This window comes from Scleropages formosus, chromosome 7, assembly GCF_900964775.1.
Source record: "Scleropages formosus chromosome 7, fSclFor1.1, whole genome shotgun sequence".
In the NCBI taxonomy this organism is placed as follows: domain Eukaryota; kingdom Metazoa; phylum Chordata; class Actinopteri; order Osteoglossiformes; family Osteoglossidae; genus Scleropages; species Scleropages formosus.
Genome location: NC_041812.1, coordinates 16,020,998 through 16,040,644, shown reverse-complemented (window position 1 = coordinate 16,040,644; position 19,647 = coordinate 16,020,998). Strand labels below are relative to the sequence as shown.

General features: G+C 41.8%; 1 protein-coding gene across 6 annotated transcripts in view; it reads left to right on the top strand.

Annotated features, from left to right (window-relative positions):
• Positions 1 to 19,057, top strand: part of LOC108926604 (A-kinase anchor protein 13-like) — an 85,739-nt gene extending 66,682 nt beyond the window's left edge. For 3 of the 6 annotated variants that reach the window (XM_018739379.2, XM_018739378.2, XM_018739374.2), the window contains 20 exons: positions 3,211 to 3,370; positions 7,562 to 7,629; positions 7,841 to 7,907; positions 8,012 to 8,156; positions 8,312 to 8,424; positions 9,149 to 9,295; positions 9,450 to 9,700; positions 9,832 to 9,957; positions 10,317 to 10,434; positions 11,060 to 11,311; positions 11,422 to 11,498; positions 12,729 to 12,910; positions 13,241 to 13,320; positions 13,411 to 13,593; positions 13,777 to 13,899; positions 14,015 to 14,085; positions 14,558 to 14,602; positions 15,011 to 15,061; positions 15,506 to 15,943; positions 16,328 to 17,153. In XM_018739379.2, coding sequence (XP_018594895.2) covers positions 3,211 to 3,370; positions 7,562 to 7,629; positions 7,841 to 7,907; positions 8,012 to 8,156; positions 8,312 to 8,424; positions 9,149 to 9,295; positions 9,450 to 9,700; positions 9,832 to 9,957; positions 10,317 to 10,434; positions 11,060 to 11,311; positions 11,422 to 11,498; positions 12,729 to 12,910; positions 13,241 to 13,320; positions 13,411 to 13,593; positions 13,777 to 13,899; positions 14,015 to 14,085; positions 14,558 to 14,602; positions 15,011 to 15,061; positions 15,506 to 15,943; positions 16,328 to 16,699 — 3,069 coding nt within the window. In that variant the 3' untranslated portion in view covers positions 16,700 to 17,153. Of the gene's footprint in view, positions 1 to 3,210; positions 3,371 to 7,561; positions 7,630 to 7,840; positions 7,908 to 8,011; positions 8,157 to 8,311; positions 8,425 to 9,148; positions 9,296 to 9,449; positions 9,701 to 9,831; positions 9,958 to 10,316; positions 10,435 to 11,059; positions 11,312 to 11,421; positions 11,499 to 12,728; positions 12,911 to 13,240; positions 13,321 to 13,410; positions 13,594 to 13,776; positions 13,900 to 14,014; positions 14,086 to 14,557; positions 14,603 to 15,010; positions 15,062 to 15,505; positions 15,944 to 16,327 lie in introns of all 6 variants that reach the window. The other 3 variants (XM_018739377.2, XM_018739375.2, XM_018739376.2) reach the window with 3 other exon arrangements.
• The last annotated feature ends 590 nt before the right edge of the window (positions 19,058 to 19,647 follow it).

The following is a 19,647-nucleotide window of genomic DNA, read 5'->3' as shown; positions in this document are numbered from 1 at the left end:
AGGTAAAACCATCAGGATCTAGGAAAGAGGTGGAAAGATGACTAATGAAATTATTATTTTTCCCCCCATTCCTCAGATGTCCAGGTTTTGTGCCAAGTTATTATCCATTGTGTGTTGGACTGGGATACAAGGGGTTTCTGAATGGCAGCACTGCCATAAATTCCAGCTTTGTGAAACTCGGGATGTACGGTTTTGGTTGAGACTGGGTCACAGAGGTGCTCTATTGATTCTGTGGTAATTTTTCAGGCTGTGCTTTTCTCCATCCTGTGGAGTGTCCATCTTTCCCTGTCAGTGAGCTTCAACTTGCGACCACTTTCCCTCTTTACAGATGTAATTTGTCCGTGTTGGTATATTCTGTCAATAATGTTGAGACAGTTCCCCTTGACACATTAAATAATTTGTCAGTTTGATGGATGCATCTACAGTTTAGGCACTGGCTATCTGAACTCTTTGGAACTCTTAATAGTGTGTCATGTTGCTTTGGAAAAACTCAAATACTGGAGTGCTAATTGTCAGACCTCTGTTATAACTGATACATATGTGTATGTGTCAGTTATAACAGAGGTCTGACAACTGTGCAACTGTGTTTTTAATTCTGTTCTTGTTGCTTCTAAGAAATTCCTTTATGTTTTGTTTCCATTATTTTTTTCTGCCTCCTGTAAGAGCAGACACTAATGTTCATAGACTCCTAATTAACTAATGCTTATTGGACTGACAATTATTAAATCTAATACATATTGGCTACTTTCGTTTGAGGTTAGATTGTTCTTATTGTAGCATAGGATGATTGTTTGTTTACATTAAAAAACAATGTTAAGGTACACTCGTGCCTTAAATTGTCTGAAAATCAGCATTTGTTTTAAATATGTCAGATGGTTTTTTTTTTTTTTTACGGTGTCATTACAAATGTTCATGACATCTGATGTATCCAGAATATATAATACTGAACAAGTGACAAAAATGGGGTGAAAATATACATACTCTTGCAACAGTGAAGACAATGCAAAAAATAGTAGCCTCTCTGGTTGTGAAACAGGCCAGTCTGAAAACACTAGAGCTCACCTGTGAGGGAAATATGAATGTTAGCAAATCAGTTGAGGGGTTCCATGTCTCAGTTGGTTAAGATGATGATCAGCCCCACGCCCAGCTGCTGAGTGACATACAGTATAAAGTGAGCTATGACATAATGGAGAAAACATTTAATCTCACAGCAGTAGGGGAAGTTCAGCAGGAAAGTAAGACGTTCTGTGGTTTTTGCACAGGACTTAAGTATAGTCTTAATGCTTCAGCCTCTTTATTTGTGTATGGGTTTTTGTAACAGTTATGCTTTTGTAAATAGTTTTCATGTGTAGGGTAAGAAGTTAGCTAGTGCATTTCCAAAGGTAGTGTAACACTGGTTTCTTCATGTCACTGTAACACGTAACACATCACATCAAGAACAGCTGCATTATCTTCCAAATATTCTTGACTATGATAACTAAGAATTAGATGTCACTTGTTTTGTGGAGAATGGGGAAAAAAAAAAATTTCCTCTGCAGATGGGGACCAGTGATTAGTTTCAGTGTTATCATGCTCTAAATTTCCCTTGAAAATGGTTCTAATGATTTTTTTTTTTTTAAAATAAATGTAAAAAGCTGCCCTGTCAAAAATGTACGCGTGTCTCAGCACGCTGACACAAGGTGAAGGTTGCTGTACAACATGATACCACATCTGACATGGGCATTTCAAATAAACCTTCATTACAAATTGAGAAAAATTAAAATGATTGCCGTGGAAGTGCTGCGGGGGAGCAGGATGTAAGCCCTGTGACTTTAAGAGGTCCTTAAGAGTCTTAGTGCAGAGGCAGACAGGCTGTGCCCCCATCCGCCTATAACTCACTTCCTCCCTGGGGCTGCCGTGCATCATGGGAACTCCAGCCGCCTGTCTGGAGAAGCAGTGAGGTATCAGTCCGGCAGCTTCCCCCAGCTGCCATGATGCACAGACTGTTTGAGTGGCAGGGGGGCTCCATGAAGCTCAAAGGAGCCAGGGGGTTGGAGGTAGGGGCCGCTGCCTTTTTGGGGCGCTCGGATCGAGGCGTTGACCGGGCACGTTTTGGGGACCGCTTCTCAGCCACTAATGACTTGGTTCTTCTTGTTCCTGTCTGTTGAAAATGTCTTAATTTTCTTGTCATCTTCCCTTGCTGTTTGGGCCATTTTTTTTTCTCTGCTCAGCTGTTCCCTTTGCTGGCAGCCTGCAGGCTTCCTGTTTATGTGAAAAGTGAAGCTGTTTCAAGTTACCCGCTTGTACATTTGTAATTCATACTGCTTGACTGTTTTGCTCTTTCATGTGAAAACAGTATTTTCATGTGTGATCTGATATTTAACAGAGGCAAATGAGCATTCTGCTTGAAATGACTTAGTGGAATTGTTGAACTGGTAGAATTAACCACGGAGAGACACTTTACAAAATGACAACAGCCTTCGCTGCTCATTATTCACTTCTGCTGGTGCGGTCGGGGTCCATGCTCCAGATGCTGTTCTCACCGATGAAAGAAATGATAGCAGTTTTGGTATTGAGTAAAATACAAAATGGAAACATTAGTATGAAAAAAGATAAAGGATAATCAATGAAGAATTACTATATATATTTTTTTTTTTTTTTTTTTAAACCAAGGTTTGTAGTTTTGGCTATGTTAACAGGTTTGCCTAAAGGAGGTTGATTTAAAATAATATGCGCATTGCTATACCTGCTATATTTTAGCTGCAGTCTGTAAGACTTGAAGAAACCACATTTCCTTTGAGTTTGGGTGGAGAATTATTGAAAATCAGCTATTTCCTTTTGGTGTCGCATACCCGTACGGCAAATCACTCTTTCTGTAGGTATATAACGAACATGTCAACAGCCATGATTAAGGTTCAATGATAATTAAGTGTTCTCAAGCAATGTTATCGGGAATGAAAATTAATACAAGGTAGCACAATGAGGAAACATATATATTTACTTTTATACTTCTAGATTTTCTAAAATGACTTTGGTGCGGCTGTCAGTTGTCAGTGGGGCTGCATACTGTGCGTGACTTAGTTCCATGTAATATCCCATGCAGAGCAACGGCCCCCACAGGGTTCTGATTTTAACACACCTCACTTTGCGGGATGAAAGCAAGGTCTGGAGCGGCTGCCTCATGGTTCTCGCCCTAAATATGAATACATGTGAATGTTTCTCTCCGTGCAGGATAAGGACAAAGAGAAGGGTAGGGGAAAAGATCAAGACACCAAGGAAAAGGAGAAGACACTGAACGGGCATGTTTTCAGCACAGTGAACTCCGCACCGTCTGCCCAGTGCATCCAGTGCAACAAAGCCATCGGTGCAAAGGAGGCCTCCTTCTGTACCAGTAAGACAGCGGGTTTTTGATACACACTGATTTTATTAATGGGCTCTGTCTGCTGTTGCTTTTTTAGCGGTTGAAAGGGCTCAACTGTGTTGTGCAAATCGTGTATTAAGTCTTCATGTCTGTACACTGTTGGAACATGGTGCAGAGTGGACTGGAATTATTTTGTTTTGAGTATAATATGTATATATGTATCATACAAGTTCTTCCTGCCAGTCCCTGTGTGTTTAATTCTTGTGACCACTTCTCATTTCTCCCAGTTTTAGTATTTGGCATAGTCTGAATTGCTCTTTAGTTTTTTCATAAATTTATGTTATGTATATGAGTTTATAAATAATAACATGCTCTACTGGCATCATTTCCACATTGGCTATGCCTTGAATTTCATTGTAGGGAACTTTAGAAAACATTTACATTTATTCATTTAGCAGACGCTTTTGTCCAAAGCGACGTACATCTCAGCAAAAGTACAATTTATGCATTACATTAAGAGAAAGAGACATAGCTGCAGACATGTGACTCTCAAGTAAACCTAGTTTCTTACCTACCACTTGCTGCACTGAGGTTCATCGTTCATGTAGGTAGATATACATACTTGCATGTTCTGCAGCTGACTTAGTATGTTACAGATCAAACTAATGATGGCTCATACTTTTCAAGAGTAAAGAATAAATCTTTGTGCAAAGTTGGTGAGATAATGCATTGTAAATAAACGTACATTTTAGGATATTAGCTGATCTATGGTCTTCTGACACTGAAGTAGTAAAAGAGAATATAAGGGTATGAAACTGAATAAATGCTGTATGGCTGTGAAACAGGAAGGAGGCTGTATAACTAAAAGGAACAGTTGCTGTAACTGATGGCAATCTCAAGACTGCTTTTTATTTCCCAAGACTTTGCAGCAAGGAAAGGGGAAACTCCATATTGCAGTTTGTAACGTTATGATTGTTGTTTGAGCTTAGCGCGGTGTATCTAGTATTGTATGTCAATTCAGACAAAGGGAGCTAAGTACTAGTTAGACATCACTTTGGAGAAAAGTGCGTGCTGAAGGAATAAATATAAATGACTACAACGGTATAGAAATGGTTGTAGGCCCGTGACACTGGGCATTCACAGTGGACCTCACTGTCCACTCACAAAACAATAACTGTCAGTAAATCTTCCCTTGGGCTAGGGTGTTGCTATGGCAACAGCTGAGGGCAGTGCTGCATATTGTGCGGTGAATGGAGTGACTTGTGGCTATGGGAGATGTATAGGTCCTCCATCTCTTTGCGGGTGGCTGTGGAGATATGAGCTGGGTTTCTGCATTTTGGTTAGCGATCCTTTTGTATGTGGTCACATGGGGGTGATTTTGTAGGATGTTTTTGCTTTTTGTTCTTTTTGTTTCTTCCCCCACTTCTGTGATCCTCGCTTTTGCTGTGCAGTGGCTTTTGAACAGGTGTAGACGGTTGACAGCATCACAGATTTAAATACAGACAAGCTGAATTGAAAGTTCAGGTTTTCCCTGCCTTAAGCCTTTTTGTTTGGGGAAAGGTTTAGTTTAGTCAGACAGAACGTGTTACATTCTTCTGAAGTTTACCTGACCTCAGGTGTATACAGTACAACAGGGTATTGGGCCATGGTTGTGGTCTGATGTGATACTCAATGAAAACTAGGGTGAGAAATACTGTGTAATAGGGTTAGTACTAATCTACCCAGGAGAACTTTTTAAAAATAGCTATAAACTGAATGTGAACTGAATGTCTCATAAAATTTCACGAAACTGTGAATGTTTGTTTTGCCGGTTATTTATAGTATAAGATTTTATTTTCCCAGGCATAATATACCCAATATTTTCCTATTATATGATATTTAAGTTATGTGGAGTTTATTTTTGCCTTACATATAAATCTGATGAAGTTTATAATATCAATTACTTGCAGTGCTTAGAAATCCCCCCCCCCCATAAACCATTAAGTACAAAACAGGGAATTGGATCCATGTTTAAAAGTGTTCGGTTTGTACGTGTGCAAGCAGTGCCCGTATTTGTGAAAGTGGTCTTTAGGTTACTGAATCGGTCGCAGTGAAAAACTGCAAGATGCTGATATAATGGCCCCAAGTTTTAAACAATTTGTTTCCCATGTTCCTCATCTGGGATCCTGTGCAGTGTAGAAGAGTCATGCTTACCAGCAGAGGTGACCCGCTCCTCATCTGGCACTGGTCACTGTATCCTTAGGTCTCCACGGCAACACTAGTTCTGCATGCAACATTGCGAGTTCTGCTGCTCGGATTCGTAGCACATGTTGCTGCTTCAGCCTAACAGGCTCCTCCTGCTGCTGGAGACTAGTCTGAGAATCTGTCGTAAACCCAAGACCCCAGACCGTCCACCTTGCCAAACCCTCAGACACATCGGAGGCTGTGGGTGGGGTCAGTCAGAGAGGCCGACCGCTGCCTGGCCAGCTTGCAGTATTGCACTGGGTTGCATCACCTCTCGAACCCCCGCCCCCGCCCCCTCCGCCCAAGTCTGGAACACGTCAGCCCCTTCGGACGCCTCCATTCATTTGCATGCCTCCATTCTGAAGGCAGTTTCCTGTTAGCGTGCTGCCTCAGCTTTGCATCTGCACCATTTCTGTGTTTAGCAGAAAATAACGTTTTGGCATAAGCCTTAATTATTTTTGTTTCTGCAAATCACTCGCTGCTTCATTATGCAGCGTTTGCAGCGTTTGCCTTCTCTGGACGTGCTCGCGTACTAGTCTCTACTAGTTTTCTGGATATTTTGAGATGTTACACAAAGACTTTATTTCGTTTCCTCTGATACGTTTCATGCCAGTTTTTAGCTGTTCCTTATCGTGTAATGTCTCAAAAGTCTTTACAAATATGCATGAGACAGTTTTTGCAAGATTTTATCAACCGAGATTTTTTGTATGTAACCTGTATGTACAATTTAAATATAATACTTGAAATCGTTATGGTTTGTTCACAGACCTTGTTTGGTTTTGTATATTATCGGCTCCATTTCTCAGTCTGGACTCATGAACATAGTAGCACCTGTCTAGAACAGTGTGAAAGGAAAAGAAGATTTTTTTTTTTTTTAAAAATTCTTTTTCTTAATCCATATCAAAGATGGGAAAGCAGAGCTTTGCTTTGGAAGTAAACTTTTCATACTCCAAGTGATATATGGAGAAAAAAAGTGTTCATCATCCATTAAAGAAAGGTTTGGTGATGCTGTTCCATCTTACTAAGATGAGGCAGTTGTGCTTCCCGTCAGGCCACATTTAATTTCACGTGATGGTTTCGTGTGGTGCCAGTTGGAGACGGATGTTTGTTTTTAGCTATGTTCACGACACCAAAGGAACTTGTGTGAACTTAAATGTAGGCCTGCACCGAACCAGCTGTTTAAAGATTCTCTGTCTGAAACGGACCCAACTGTGTGGGCCTCTCACCTCAGCCATGCTGGAATGAAAGCCCGAACCAAGGTCTTGTTGATCTACTGTCTGCCTTTTCCCTCTATCAGTTCACTGCTGGCTATGTGCCCTTGGTTCCTGGCTAAGCACCAGTTGGGGTTATGGCCTTGGAAACCACATGGCACTTGTCACTGCATACTTTTTCACTATCTATCCTCATCAAATAGAAGGGTCTACCAAAAGGTCATTTTGGAAGCTTTAGAAACTGTGGAATAAATGTCAAGTATCACATCATGTCACATTGACAATTGTGTGTATACCAAAAGCAGTATATAATAATTTTCTTTGTTGTTTTTCCACTTTGATGAAATATTCTTTGAGTACATTAAAGTGTGTTATGTGCATTTAAAAAAGACCAAGTTCTGGGTACCCTGTTCATCTGTAAAATGACGGAGTTCTCATAAGTTGAGAGTAAAACATTTTATATTTTTAAACAGAATAAAGAAATTGGTCATTAATATTATATACCTGTTCTTAAGTGAAAGTGTTCACAGACCTGGATCTGTCAAAGTTTAAAAAGTTTCCAGACAGACTAATTTCTAACAACAATAGGTTTCAGTTTTATTTATAATTTTTAGTTAATTTATTTTGATATATTGCCGGAAACCAGTGATTTGAAATTCCATGGCTACAGGTGTATTCAGATGTTCCCCCTGTGATCTGCTTAATTAAATGCGTATTGGTGTATGTTTACATTGATTAGCAGGGCAGATGTTTCACTTTGTTTACAATCGGAATTTGTTTGTTGCAGACTGCAATGTACATGTTCATAAGGGCTGCAGAGAAAGCCTTCCGGTCTGTGCCAAGGTTAAAATGAAGGTAATGGCTATACTTTTATTTTTTCTCTGTATTGGCTTTAGCCGTGTGAAAAGATGCAAATGCATAATTTGTTTCATTCAGTCAACTCAGTGAATCCATATCCATCAATGGGAAAATGTAATTACTTTAGGTTTAGATGTTTGTAATAATAATTGTTCATACTGATGCTTCTCCCTGTACTGCGAATAATCAGATTTCCCTTTCGTTTCAGCAGCAGAAACCACAGTTTACAGTACCAGATTCGGCTGCATTGCCAGTTGTCACTATGAGGCAGAAAAGTAAGTTACTTGTAAGGTTTACTATCCTTTAAGGCTGCTTTCTAGTACCAAGCTGAACTTCTTGAGACATTGTTTGTTTCATTTTTGCCTGTCTGTCTATGCAGCTACACCATCACGGGAGCGGCCCCGGTCAGCCATCCTAGTCACTGAAGATCCCTCTGCAGGAGTTGGCTTCCGTAGGCCCACCAGTATTATACCCTTCCAAAGTAGTAATCTGTCCAAGAGTGTCTCTATCAGTAACATTGCTGGGTGAGTCCCCACCCATGGCCTACACTCACATAGAAATGCACACACGCTTACACACATTCTCCATGTTCTGGCCTCCCACCCTAGTCTGGTTCTAGATGTCATTACCTTGATATTCGATGTCTGGTCTCTGTATTCACGTTTTTGTTCCCCAACAGCCCTGTCCTGGATGACATGCCTCTGAATGGACTGAAATATCTCTCCCAGTCCACTGATTCACTGCACAAGGCCAGCAAGGTTCATGAGTCCACAGAGTCCCTCGTGGATGAAGGTAAGGACGGGGGGGGAAACTTACAGCTGATGTTTACCATGTTTGTTGAAATCATTCAAGACCTGCAACATTGGAACAGATGTGATTTCTATATGAATTAGGCACTTCTGTGTAAATCACCCCATCTCCCCCAGTGTAAAATATTGGGGTGGGGGGCAGATATAGGAAGCCTCATCAGTGGGGAATTGCAGTAATCCAACATGGATAAGGAGCTGATTGGAATTTTCAATGGGGAATGGTAGACTTTGTGGGTCATTGCAAAGGAATCTGGTTTTTTCCAGTGAAGAAATTTGATTACAGGTGAAATTTGCATCCAATGTAATGTCAAGGTTCCTTATAGAAGATGAGAGTGAAGTGATGTTATTAAAAAGAATCTTCAATGGGAACTCTGTAAAAATCCGTGAAGAGATTACCATATCATAGGTAATATGGTAATATCATACCATTCCAGTTATACTCAAAAGAACCCGTTTGAAAGATGTATATGGAGAGACAAGAATAAATTGGTCATCTACCAAAACTTGATAATAGGCTGCGAAGAACGTGAAGAGTCGAGAAGGATACAGCAGCAGTCCAAAGTCTATTTTTGTCATAAGCTGACTAAATGTTATAGGGAATTCTTCATGAATAACTTTTTAATTTTTGTACATGGAAATGTGACCAAATGCATTCAGGTCCCAGGTAAAGGCTTTTTTTTTTTTTTTTTTTGTTGTTATATGTTCAGGCTTGGAGATGATGGAGAGCCAGCTGATGGAAGAATTTGAGCCGGATGCTAAGGAACTGGAGGCTGACTCTTGGAGCTATACTGTGGGCAAGGACTTTCTTAAGCAGCTGAAGAAGGATGTCATTAAGAGACAGGATGTGATCTACGGTTGGTTTTGTGAAGTGCCTCACATTTGTTATAGCGCATTCTAGTCCTGTATGATTTGCATGATGGTGTAGCTTGTGACAGAGGAAGTTTGCAGTTAAGTGCAACGTAAACTTCTTTGTCTCAAAGGTCTGTTTATCTTCATATATTGCTGCAGAGCTGATTCAGACAGAGATGCACCATGTTCGGACGCTGAAGATCATGGCTAATGTGTATAGTAAGGGGTTAAAGAAGGAGGTACAGATGGAGGTGCAGATGCTGGAGCGACTCTTCCCAATGCTGGACAGCCTGCTGGAGCTCCACAGCCAATTCTTTGCTCGCCTCCTGGAAAGGAAGAGACAGTCACAACGTGACAGCCAAGACAGAGGATTCATCATCCGCCAAATCGGTGACATCCTCATCACCCAGGTGAGAGACTGACGGCAACTGAGAATACAGCAAAGGCCGGCGATGTCTTGAAATGTCATCGCTGTGTTTTCTATTCTCTCTGGTGAAATTACTTATTCCATTAATGGTTTGTTCCAATACGTTCCGTCCAGTTCTCTGACTCTAATGCAGAGCGCCTGAAGAAAGTTTACGGCAAGTTCTGCAGCCGCCACAACGAGGCTGTCAGTTTCTACAAGGAACTTCATGCTAAAGACAAGCGTTTCCAGGCTTTTGTTAAGGTAGTCTTCAGTCCGTCTGCCTTGCCTTTCGCTTGCTACTAGGGGAATTTATTGAATGAGAATTTAAGTAGTATTTTCAGAATGTAACACAAGCTGTTTTTAGTGTACAACAGCACATTCAAATAAAAGATTAGTGTTAACTAATAAATGCTTATTTTGTTCAGAGCAAAGTAAATACCACACAAGTGCACTACAGTGAGGGCCATTCTCAGGCTTGAGCCAGTACGCTACCTTGCACTCAGTGTGAACTGCCCTCTTTGAATTACTCCACTACTGAGTTTTCCATTAGGATGATCACTTCCAAAAGGCACATCAGCATCTTACTCTGTTTCTAACCGGACTTGTGTTACCTTTCTCAGAAAAAGATGAGCAGCACAGTTGTGCGAAGACTAAGCATCCCAGAGTGCATTCTGCTTGTGACACAGCGGATTACCAAATACCCGGTGCTCTTGCAGAGACTGCTGCAACACACCAAAGGTTAGGCTTAAGTGCTGTGCAACAGTCCACAACCAGGTTTCAGTCGGTGCTGGCTGCTGACTGCGTGCTGGGAAGTCACGGAGTCGAAACTTGCCACACGGGTGAACCACCCCTCCTTGTTTAAATAACTGGAGGGTTTTTTTTTTTTCCCCTGCCTTAGTAAATAAGCTTTTTTTTTTTTTTTAAAAAGTATGTTACGTCTGCTGTCCATGTGCCACAGGTACAGTGATGACCGCATTGGGGAAGTTTGTAGCTTTAGGCTGGAAATATCCTGGGGTCTCCATTTTGTTAGCCAGGACTTATCTAATCATCCGGTGGGTCACGAGCATTAACCGCAGTAATCACTGTCTAGATTAAATCAGTTTGACAGCGTTCCTTTTGAACAAGGCAGAAGACCTGCAGTTGTACGAGGTTTACTAACTGCTGATTTTCACTGCAATCCATTGCTATGTCTTAATACTCTGAATAGAGGTATTATCTTTACTGATAGAACCACAGCACTGAAAAACAGAATTCACTGTACTCAGTAAATTGGATATTAGTAGATGCTTTAAATAAGATGTGCCTCATTTATTTCATGGTATAAAATGAGACTAAAGTTGGACTTCTGTCCATTTGTGTCCAGAAAGCGAAGAGGACCATAATGATGTGGTGCAGGCGCTGCGTCTTGTGAAGGAGGTCATTGCAGCAGTGGACAGCAAAGTGAACGAGCACGAGAAGAAACAGAGGCTGCGAGAGGTGCATGGACGCACAGACAGCCGCTCCATCATGCGCATGAAGAGCGGCCAGATGTTTGCGCGGGAGGACTTGGTGCATGGCCGGAAGCTTCTCCGCGACGGCCCCCTGCAGCTCAAGACATCTGCAGGCAGACTAAAGGGTGAGGGCACAAGCTTTCTTTTTTTCTTCCTAGCCTGATTTTCATTACTGCCAGCATCTCCGTAAGGGGTCTTCATTGGTCCTGTGTTTAAGCCACATCCTCTCCCCTAGATGTCCACGCGCTGCTCCTCTCTGACGTTTTGGTTTTCCTTCAGGAGAAAGACCAAAAATATGTATTTGCTTCACTGGTAAGTGTCTGTCTGTCTTTTTTTTTTCATTAACCCAAACCAGAAATGTGCTGTTTTTCTAACCGTGACAATTTCACTGAAACGTTCCAGTTTTACATTTTTACTTAATACAGGTTTCCCCCACTATCCGAAAGTAGAGCATTCCTATGAAACCTTTTGTAAGCTGAAATGGTGTAAAGCGAAGAAGCAGTTACCATTAATATATATGGTAATTTTGTATTCCCTCACCCTGATCAAAATGCTTAATTACGTCCAGTTTTACGCTAAGCGTAACACCCTTATGAGCTCTCTTCGGTTTTTCTGATACTTAGGACACATCTTGCTAACGGATGCACAAAATAAATAGAGATAACGCACAGATGCTCACAGACACAATTCAAAGCTGTGATGGCTTGATGCTGAGTGTAGGTCACGGGGAAGGAGCTTGGCAGCCCAACTCTCGCTGCCTCTATAACGGCTCGCTGCAAAACTAACGCTGAACGCTATTTTCGCTTTTCGCCTTTTTCCGTATAATCAAAAATCCTTATCGAATTTATTTTGGTTAATGAAAACAGGTACTAATGTAGGTCTTTCGTAAAAGCGAAGTGGCATAAAGTGAACTTTCAAAAAGTGGGGGATACCTGTGACGTACTTTCTCAGTGTTATAGCAGGTGAATCAAAGGAGAAACCTAACACTCAAGGCTGTGATATGCACCGCGTCTATTGAAGCTATGATGTTTGTTCTAAATCTCACGGCAGTCAGGGCCATGCAGACAGGAAGTTATGCAATGATTTTTTTTGTCCTTCCATTATTTTGCCTGCCCTTTCTATAAGCTCAGTTTATCTTCAGCTTGGTCACATGAAACTCTGCCAGAAAGTCTAAATAAAAATATGAGAAACACAGAGTCAGAGACCTAGTTGCATAATGGGTAGGAAAGTAAGCAACATGATCAACTGTGTGCAGCAGCTGTGTGTATACAGCAGAGGGAGCGTTGAATGTTACTGAAGAGGATTGTGCAAGTGTGACGTTTGTTAAGCTGTTTAAAAGAATTTCGGTTTTACTATGCATGACATTGAAGAGCAGTCATAATTTAAGCATTTTGAAGGATATGCTTTTAGGTAGGAACGGGAAGCAGCAAGAATTAAGAAGGCAGGTACCATTTTTGAATATTTGTGGGTATGAGCAGTTGAGCCAGGCCAAGCCGAGATAAGAAATGTATCCTCTGACTCGGTGCTCTTCCTCCACCTCAGGATCAGCGGTCCACCGTCATATCGCTGCAGAAGCTCATTGTGCGCGAGATGGCCAATGAGGAGCGTGGCTTCTTCGTCATTACAGCAGGGATCGAGCAGCCCGAGATGGTGGAGGTGCACGCTAGTTCCAAGGAGGAGCGTAACACCTGGATGCAGCTTATCCAGGACGCCATGCACTCTATGTAGGTGGAGCTGCACCAGCCTCATGTGGGCATTCCACTCCTTCCTGGCCCTACTGAGAACAAGTAGCATAACAGAGGTTCAATGAGGGCCAGTGCAACAACAGTTAATACCGTTAGTCAGCAGTGTTAAATGTAAACAGTGTTGAGTTATAGTAGTAATAACAGTACTACTGGAATGGACTCCACTTTGGAAAGACAGTGAAATTGTGTGTGACTCAAAAGTTTACTCAAAATACAATATGATTTCCTTGATTAATGTAGTAGATTCTTCAACAGGGTTCAGCAGAGTTCCATTTCAGACAGATCAATGATGTATCTGTCACTTTACAGGGCAAAAGATGATAAAGAAGTCCATAGTGAAACTGAAGAAGACAGACGACTATTGGAGTCCAAGACAAAAGAGATGAGAGGTTAGACACACACATGTAAACTGCTGTTGTGCAACCATGGAGAGACTGAAAGTGACAATGTGTTTATCCCATTCTCCCCTGGAACTCCAGATTTGCTGCGGAAAAAGGACGAGCAGATTGCAACACTCCTGGAGGAAAAGGTTAAGCTCTTCCGCGACATGTGCGATGTCAGCACGCCTGATGTCAGCTCCCCTCGAACCGCCTCACTGTTCAGGACCATTCCAGGCGACATGCCCAAAGGGGAGCCCATCATAATGGATGCCCTGAAAATAAGTAAGCATGATCACACCCCATCAAGGCTACTTCTAAATATATAAGTCCTTACTAAACCAACCGCTTATGAAGCCACCATATGAAAAGATGAGAGTTCTCAGTTCTCCTTTGTTGATTCATATGTAAGATGTTACTGCTCATAAACTGAATGTGTGACGTTTATTCACTGATTGTGTGTTTCAGTGGAGACACTTCAGATGCTGGTGAACGGTGAGAGTCCTGGGTGTGGAGTTGGGCCAGTGTGCCTGCCGAGAAGGTCGGAGACCTTTGGGGGCTTTGACAGCCATCAAATGAACACCCACAAGAGTAAGAGTCCAGTCCACCCTTCCTCCCTCAGTCCTTTCCTCCTCATTTGACTCCTTTTGTCCCACATTGTGTGAGCAGTGCCTGGAAACAGCAGCATCCATTGTTTTTGTCTTAGATGGGGAGAAGGGCGAGAGTGAAGACTGCTCAGACCTGCGTAGGACTGAATCGGACAGCGTATTGAAAAAGGTAATTAACTCAGGATGAAATCAGAACAAGCACCACAGTAGCTTTGTGCTCAAGGGTGTTTTCCTCTTCTGGGATTTTCGAGTCGTTAACTGCATGGCATTTACAGTATACCACCAGGTGCAGCTGGGGGCTTAATGGAGTTTAGTGCATTTAGCAGACAGAAAGCATTAGAGCAAGTATTCAGCCCAGGGGCATTAAAAAGGACAGGTCTGCTTCACAAGAATCAGATATACTCCTTAGATTTTCATTTGGTGGTGTGATGCCCTTTATTACATTACATTGCAATGCATTACATTACTTAATTACTTTATGTTACATTAATGCTCTTTTTTTTTCCCCCAAAGAAAGTGGAATCTAGGTCTTATTTAGCTCTGCTAGACCCAGCCTCATACACAGATATACACGTGCGCGCACACACGCGCGATTGCTAATGTGGCAGCTGTAACTCTGCAGCTGTGTATGTTTTCCTCAGGGTGGGGATGCCAGTCTTCCACTGCATCTCAAGCGGAACAGTGAGGTAAGTCTACGCACAGTGCTTATCACACCATACCCTGTTGAGGCTCCTCTCCACACACCCCTGTTCACCTCATACCCCCAAAGCCTGAGCCAGCACCACAACCCACCGTTCAATGAAAATTACAATGCCATTCAAACGTTTTGATTCTACTCTGTCCATGTTATTGTTCAAGAACAGACCTGCAGGTAACAATGGATTAAGAAGCTAAATTATTACCGGAAGGTCACAGGTTCAAGTCCTCATGACAGTCTATTTTTTCATCATAAGCTGATAGCAAATACAGACAAAACAGGAGTTTGTCATCACTATTGCCATAATTTCATGAATACGGTGTGGTTTGTGTGCAACTCGGGTCCCTCCATTTCAGCCCTTGGTAACTAGTGTCCCTCATGTGTGTTCCTTCTGCAGCAGCTGCTTCACAGTGTCACCCATCTTTACGACCTGCTGAGCACATTGCAGGTACAGAGGAGAGACCGGTTTTTGCTTCAGTTTTTAGTGCGAAAGAGTTCACAGGGAACAACAGCAGCTGCTAACTGCTGTGGTCCGTTACATAAAGTCCAGTGAGCCACCGAAGGTTATTTTAAATTATTATAAATTCTTTACGGAGAAGTTTTACATAATAATAATGATGATAGTGGTTCGTTAAGAATTGAAAGGGATCTCTAATATGTTACGTAACAAACTTTAAAATTTCAGAAATTTTATTTATTAGTAAAATTTTTCCAGTTTTTAGTCATTTTTAATTTGGCCTTTAAATGATACCTGGAAATTAAAGCTGAAAACCACACTATCTGAGTCGCCTTACGGAGTGTGTAAACTGGTTTGGCTGTGTTTGTGTGGCGTGCGTCTGTAGTTGTAGGTGATATGACCTTTGACCTCTGACCCCTGGTTTGTGTTGGCCAGGTGGTTGTGGTGCAACAGGACAGCCTCATCGAAGATCAGCGGCACATGCTGAGTGAGAAGCCCTCGTCACGGCCCGCTTCCCGGCCCAACTCCCTCGTGGAGCAGGAAAAGCAGCGCAGTCTTGAGAAGCAGCGACAGGAGGCAGCTGAGCTCTACCGGCAGCAGACGGCTCATGTCGAGGAGCGCCGGCGGCGGGAGCGTGATTGGGAGGATCGCGAGCGCCAGCTGGCCGCACGGGAAGCACAGCTCCAGGGCCAGGAGGAGGAGGCCCGACGTCTGGAGCAAGAACTGGAGGAGGCACGCAGGGAGCTACAGGAGGGCAAAGAAGAGTACCAGCGAGACCTAGAGAGGCTGAGGGATGCACAGAGGAAGCTGGATAGGGACAGGGAAACAACCATCCAGGAAGTGGACAGGATACCTCAAATGGGACACGCGGATGTGAGTTTCCCCGGTTGATGATAGCATTTCTAGAACCTTCTCACAAATACAACTGTTATGGATTTCCAAAGAGTAGCCTGATGGTTGAATGTTTCTGTGGTAAGTGCTTGGGGCAACTTAAAGACAAGGAAACAATGTATGTGCAGTCTCTCAGTATTTAGCTGTAAACATTCTGTGCAGTAATGCAATACAACTGGGCTTATTGCCACCCTTCAGTTCAGATTAGTCTTGATCTTGCCACTCTACTAAAAATTGTACATTTTTAATTCTCAACATTGATGATTAAGATTGATAAAGTTTTATGCCTTTTAACTTGCAGTCATGGGCTTAAGGTGGCTGGGATCCATGTGAGATTCACCTGCCATTTTATTAATGTTTCTACAGGAGAAAAGGAAGGACAGAACGCCATCCAGCACCTCAGATGACTCTCTAAGGTTTCAGAGCACAAGCTCCCTGGACAGAGACCCTGGCGAGTGCGAGCGCGAGCTGTCCTCCTCCCCTGGGCGGGACTCCCTGATGCGCATGGGCTCTAAGCGCAAGGGACGGAGTCTGAACCTCTTCAGCTCCAGCTCAAGTCATAAAGCACCAGGCAGCGAAGGTCAGAACCTCACCAGACTCCTTCCCTTGGCCAAGACTAAGGAAAAGAAGGACAAGAAGAAGAAGAAGGGCAAAGGCAGTCTCCCACAATCAGGAGGTACACTGACACACACCTTGCATCATAGCTGCTTTGGTACACTCCCAGTTTGCTTTCAGTGAACATCACGTAGAGCCCCGTAAAGAAAATCTGAGGAACTTACAAAAGTTGTTTCAGTATTAAAGCAATGTGGAAATTCATAGTTTGAGGACTGAGTCTGGAAAGTTGATGGTAGAATATGAATTTGTTAAATAAGTAACAACGAGTTCAATGTTACAAATGGTAGCCAATAGTAAAGAACTTAACTTGCAGCAAATGGGTTCAAGGTTCTGATTGCTGTAGAGCAACTGCTAAGAGATTTAATGGCTTCAGTAACATACAGCAGTATTAAATATTGTTACACGTGTTGTGTAACACGATGCTCTGTGCAGTGATAATATTGAATAGAAGCACTGGTGTTTTTTTAATTTTGTTTTATTAAATATTCTTTATTGTACATTAGAGTCGCTGCTTTCCCAGGAGCCCCGCACCGATGGGGAAATTTTCTTCTGCTGAGCTCCTGCTGCTGCCCTGTGGCCCTGGGAGAGGTTCTCACTGCGCTGAGGGAAATAAATCCTCCCCCCTCCATCTCTGCCTCCCAGCATATGTGGACTTTGCATTTTTCATAAACTCTGCGACAAGTGCACATTTTAATTAAATGAGAATTGTTACACAGTTTTCACAGCAGCCGACAAGTTGGAATATTTGTCGTTCCGCATGTGGTTCTGTGTAAAAATGAGTGACATTTTACCTCACCAGCACTGGAACTCTTTTTGTTCTCAGATCAGTATTTTAAAATTGAAAGACAATCAAGGGTGTAAGGAAGCCTTCTAGATTCTGTTTCCCGCTAACAATGCTGTCACAGCTTTATGAGAACTGAGCTGAAGATTTTGATAGTCCACACTTGACAGCATTTTTAGTTTCTTAAATGGAGTTACTGGTAATTGTTCTGTTATTCAATCATGACGCTCTTAGTCTCATTTCTAAATGTGGACGCGCCTGTCTGTTATATTTGGTAACCGTTTCTTCATTTCCCAGCTAGAACTGCCAATCTGGTTTATGTGTCCTTGTTATTATAGCTGAGGAATAACTGTGCTGTGCAGGCCTGTGTGAGAGTAGGTGTCTACTGTAGAGTGGAAGTCAGGGGACAGAAATGCTCCAACATCTTGGATACCCCTAAGCAACCTCAAGAAGCATATGTCACAGCGACCCACACTTTGATAGACAGGTTTACTCGAGCACAATGCCCCTTAATTTGCTATCAATGAAAGTAGACAATCAGATGATGTAAATACTGGGATGCTTTGTACATATTCTTTCTGCTAATACAATTTATGGTGCAATATTGAATATTACCCGAAGGAAGAATCAGATTTCCTAAAGAATTGCAAATGCTCAAGGAGAGCTGTCTAACGTGAGACGTTGTGTATTGCTGAGACACCAAATGAGAATCTGTATTTTTCTTGACTGAGTAGATTGGCAACAGTCTACCTACATTACAGCTCTAGTGAATATTAACCTTTCACAACTTTCAGGCAACTTAACCCAGCACCAAGCTAAAGATTAAGAATGATTTATATTCTTTGGGTTTTTCCTCATTAACTTAGAACATTGAAAAAAAGCTTTTGCTGGAAAATGATAATGGTAATTTATTCTGTTTATTGCTGGAATTTTAGCTCCAAGCACGAGTCCTGCTTCTATTGGTCTTGATTGAGGTGGTAGGTATTGTCTGAGCTGGTATTTGGAAGGGCTCCTGTTTGGTCTTGTCATTCAGTGTCCCCAAGGAGGTGCTGCCGCAGTTTCCATATGGGCATACAGGCCCTCCCATCATCGGGGGGGGTCCTTTTGATTTTATGCAAATATGGTGAAGTCTATGACATCTTTACGTCAATATTTGTGACCATATTGACCATATTTTTTCTAAGAATTTTATGAGGCCTTCCTAGTGCACCAAGTAAGACAAAAATATATGGAAATACATCCATTAAACATTATGTGGTTTTGTTGTCAACATGATTTTGCCTTAATTATTGTCAAACTTTCTGACTCTTTCTGGCCCAGCCAGTCTTCTGTAGGTGTAAACATTTTTGGATTGTAAAACAAGAATGAAAAAATTTGGTTTTCAGATGTCTAAAAGTGAATTTAACAGTACTGTTACACAACTTTTTCTTTTTGATTAGCACAAAAGACCTTGTTGTAGCCTTATGCTAAAAAAACAAGATGCACTAGAATGTAACTGTGCTTCTCTGAGGAACCCAACACAGGTTTCAAAGTAAAGGATAATTTGTACTAAAGGTACAGTTTTATTTTCATGCTGAAAAGGGGCAAAACAACTATAATGTAAATATCAGTTGTGTAAAAATGTAACATATATAGTGATTTATTTGATCTCTTTCTAATGAAGCTTTATTTATCTTGTTCTTCATTTTGAAGATGTAAAATGTAAAGTTATTTTTTTCCTTTCATAATAAATACCAGTTGTTATAAGTGAACTTGGAATTTTTTGGTTCTTTTTTGCTTCTTTCTCTAACAGTGAAGCTTAGTGGAATTCTCTGTAACCAGCTGCCCATAGCTAAGGGGACAAGATGACTCTGGTCAGGGCAGTAAGCTCTAGAACTGGAGTGTCCCAACTATTACTGGCACACATTTCACCCCCCTGTGGTGTGCCATTTCATCTGCTGTCTGCCAGTGAAGAGTGATTTTGGAGCATTCCCAAGAGAACTCAAAGCTTTGAAATGCAGACCCCTGCCGAATTGCTGTGAAAAGGGGGGGGGGAGAGAGGTAAGTAGTTAATAAATAAATAAATAAATAAATTAAAAAAAATCTTTTTATTCATATGTGTTTTTGCTCAGATGCTTTATGGGCGCTCAGTAGTTCTCTTGCTGTATGGGGCACTTACTTTTTCATACCTGTCTTATTTTCACAATTTTTCACATCAAAATGACAAAACAAAACTGGTTTCATTTTCCCTCTCTCAGGTCCCATTCATGTAATACTCTCAAAACTGACAAAGAACTCATCATATTGCCAG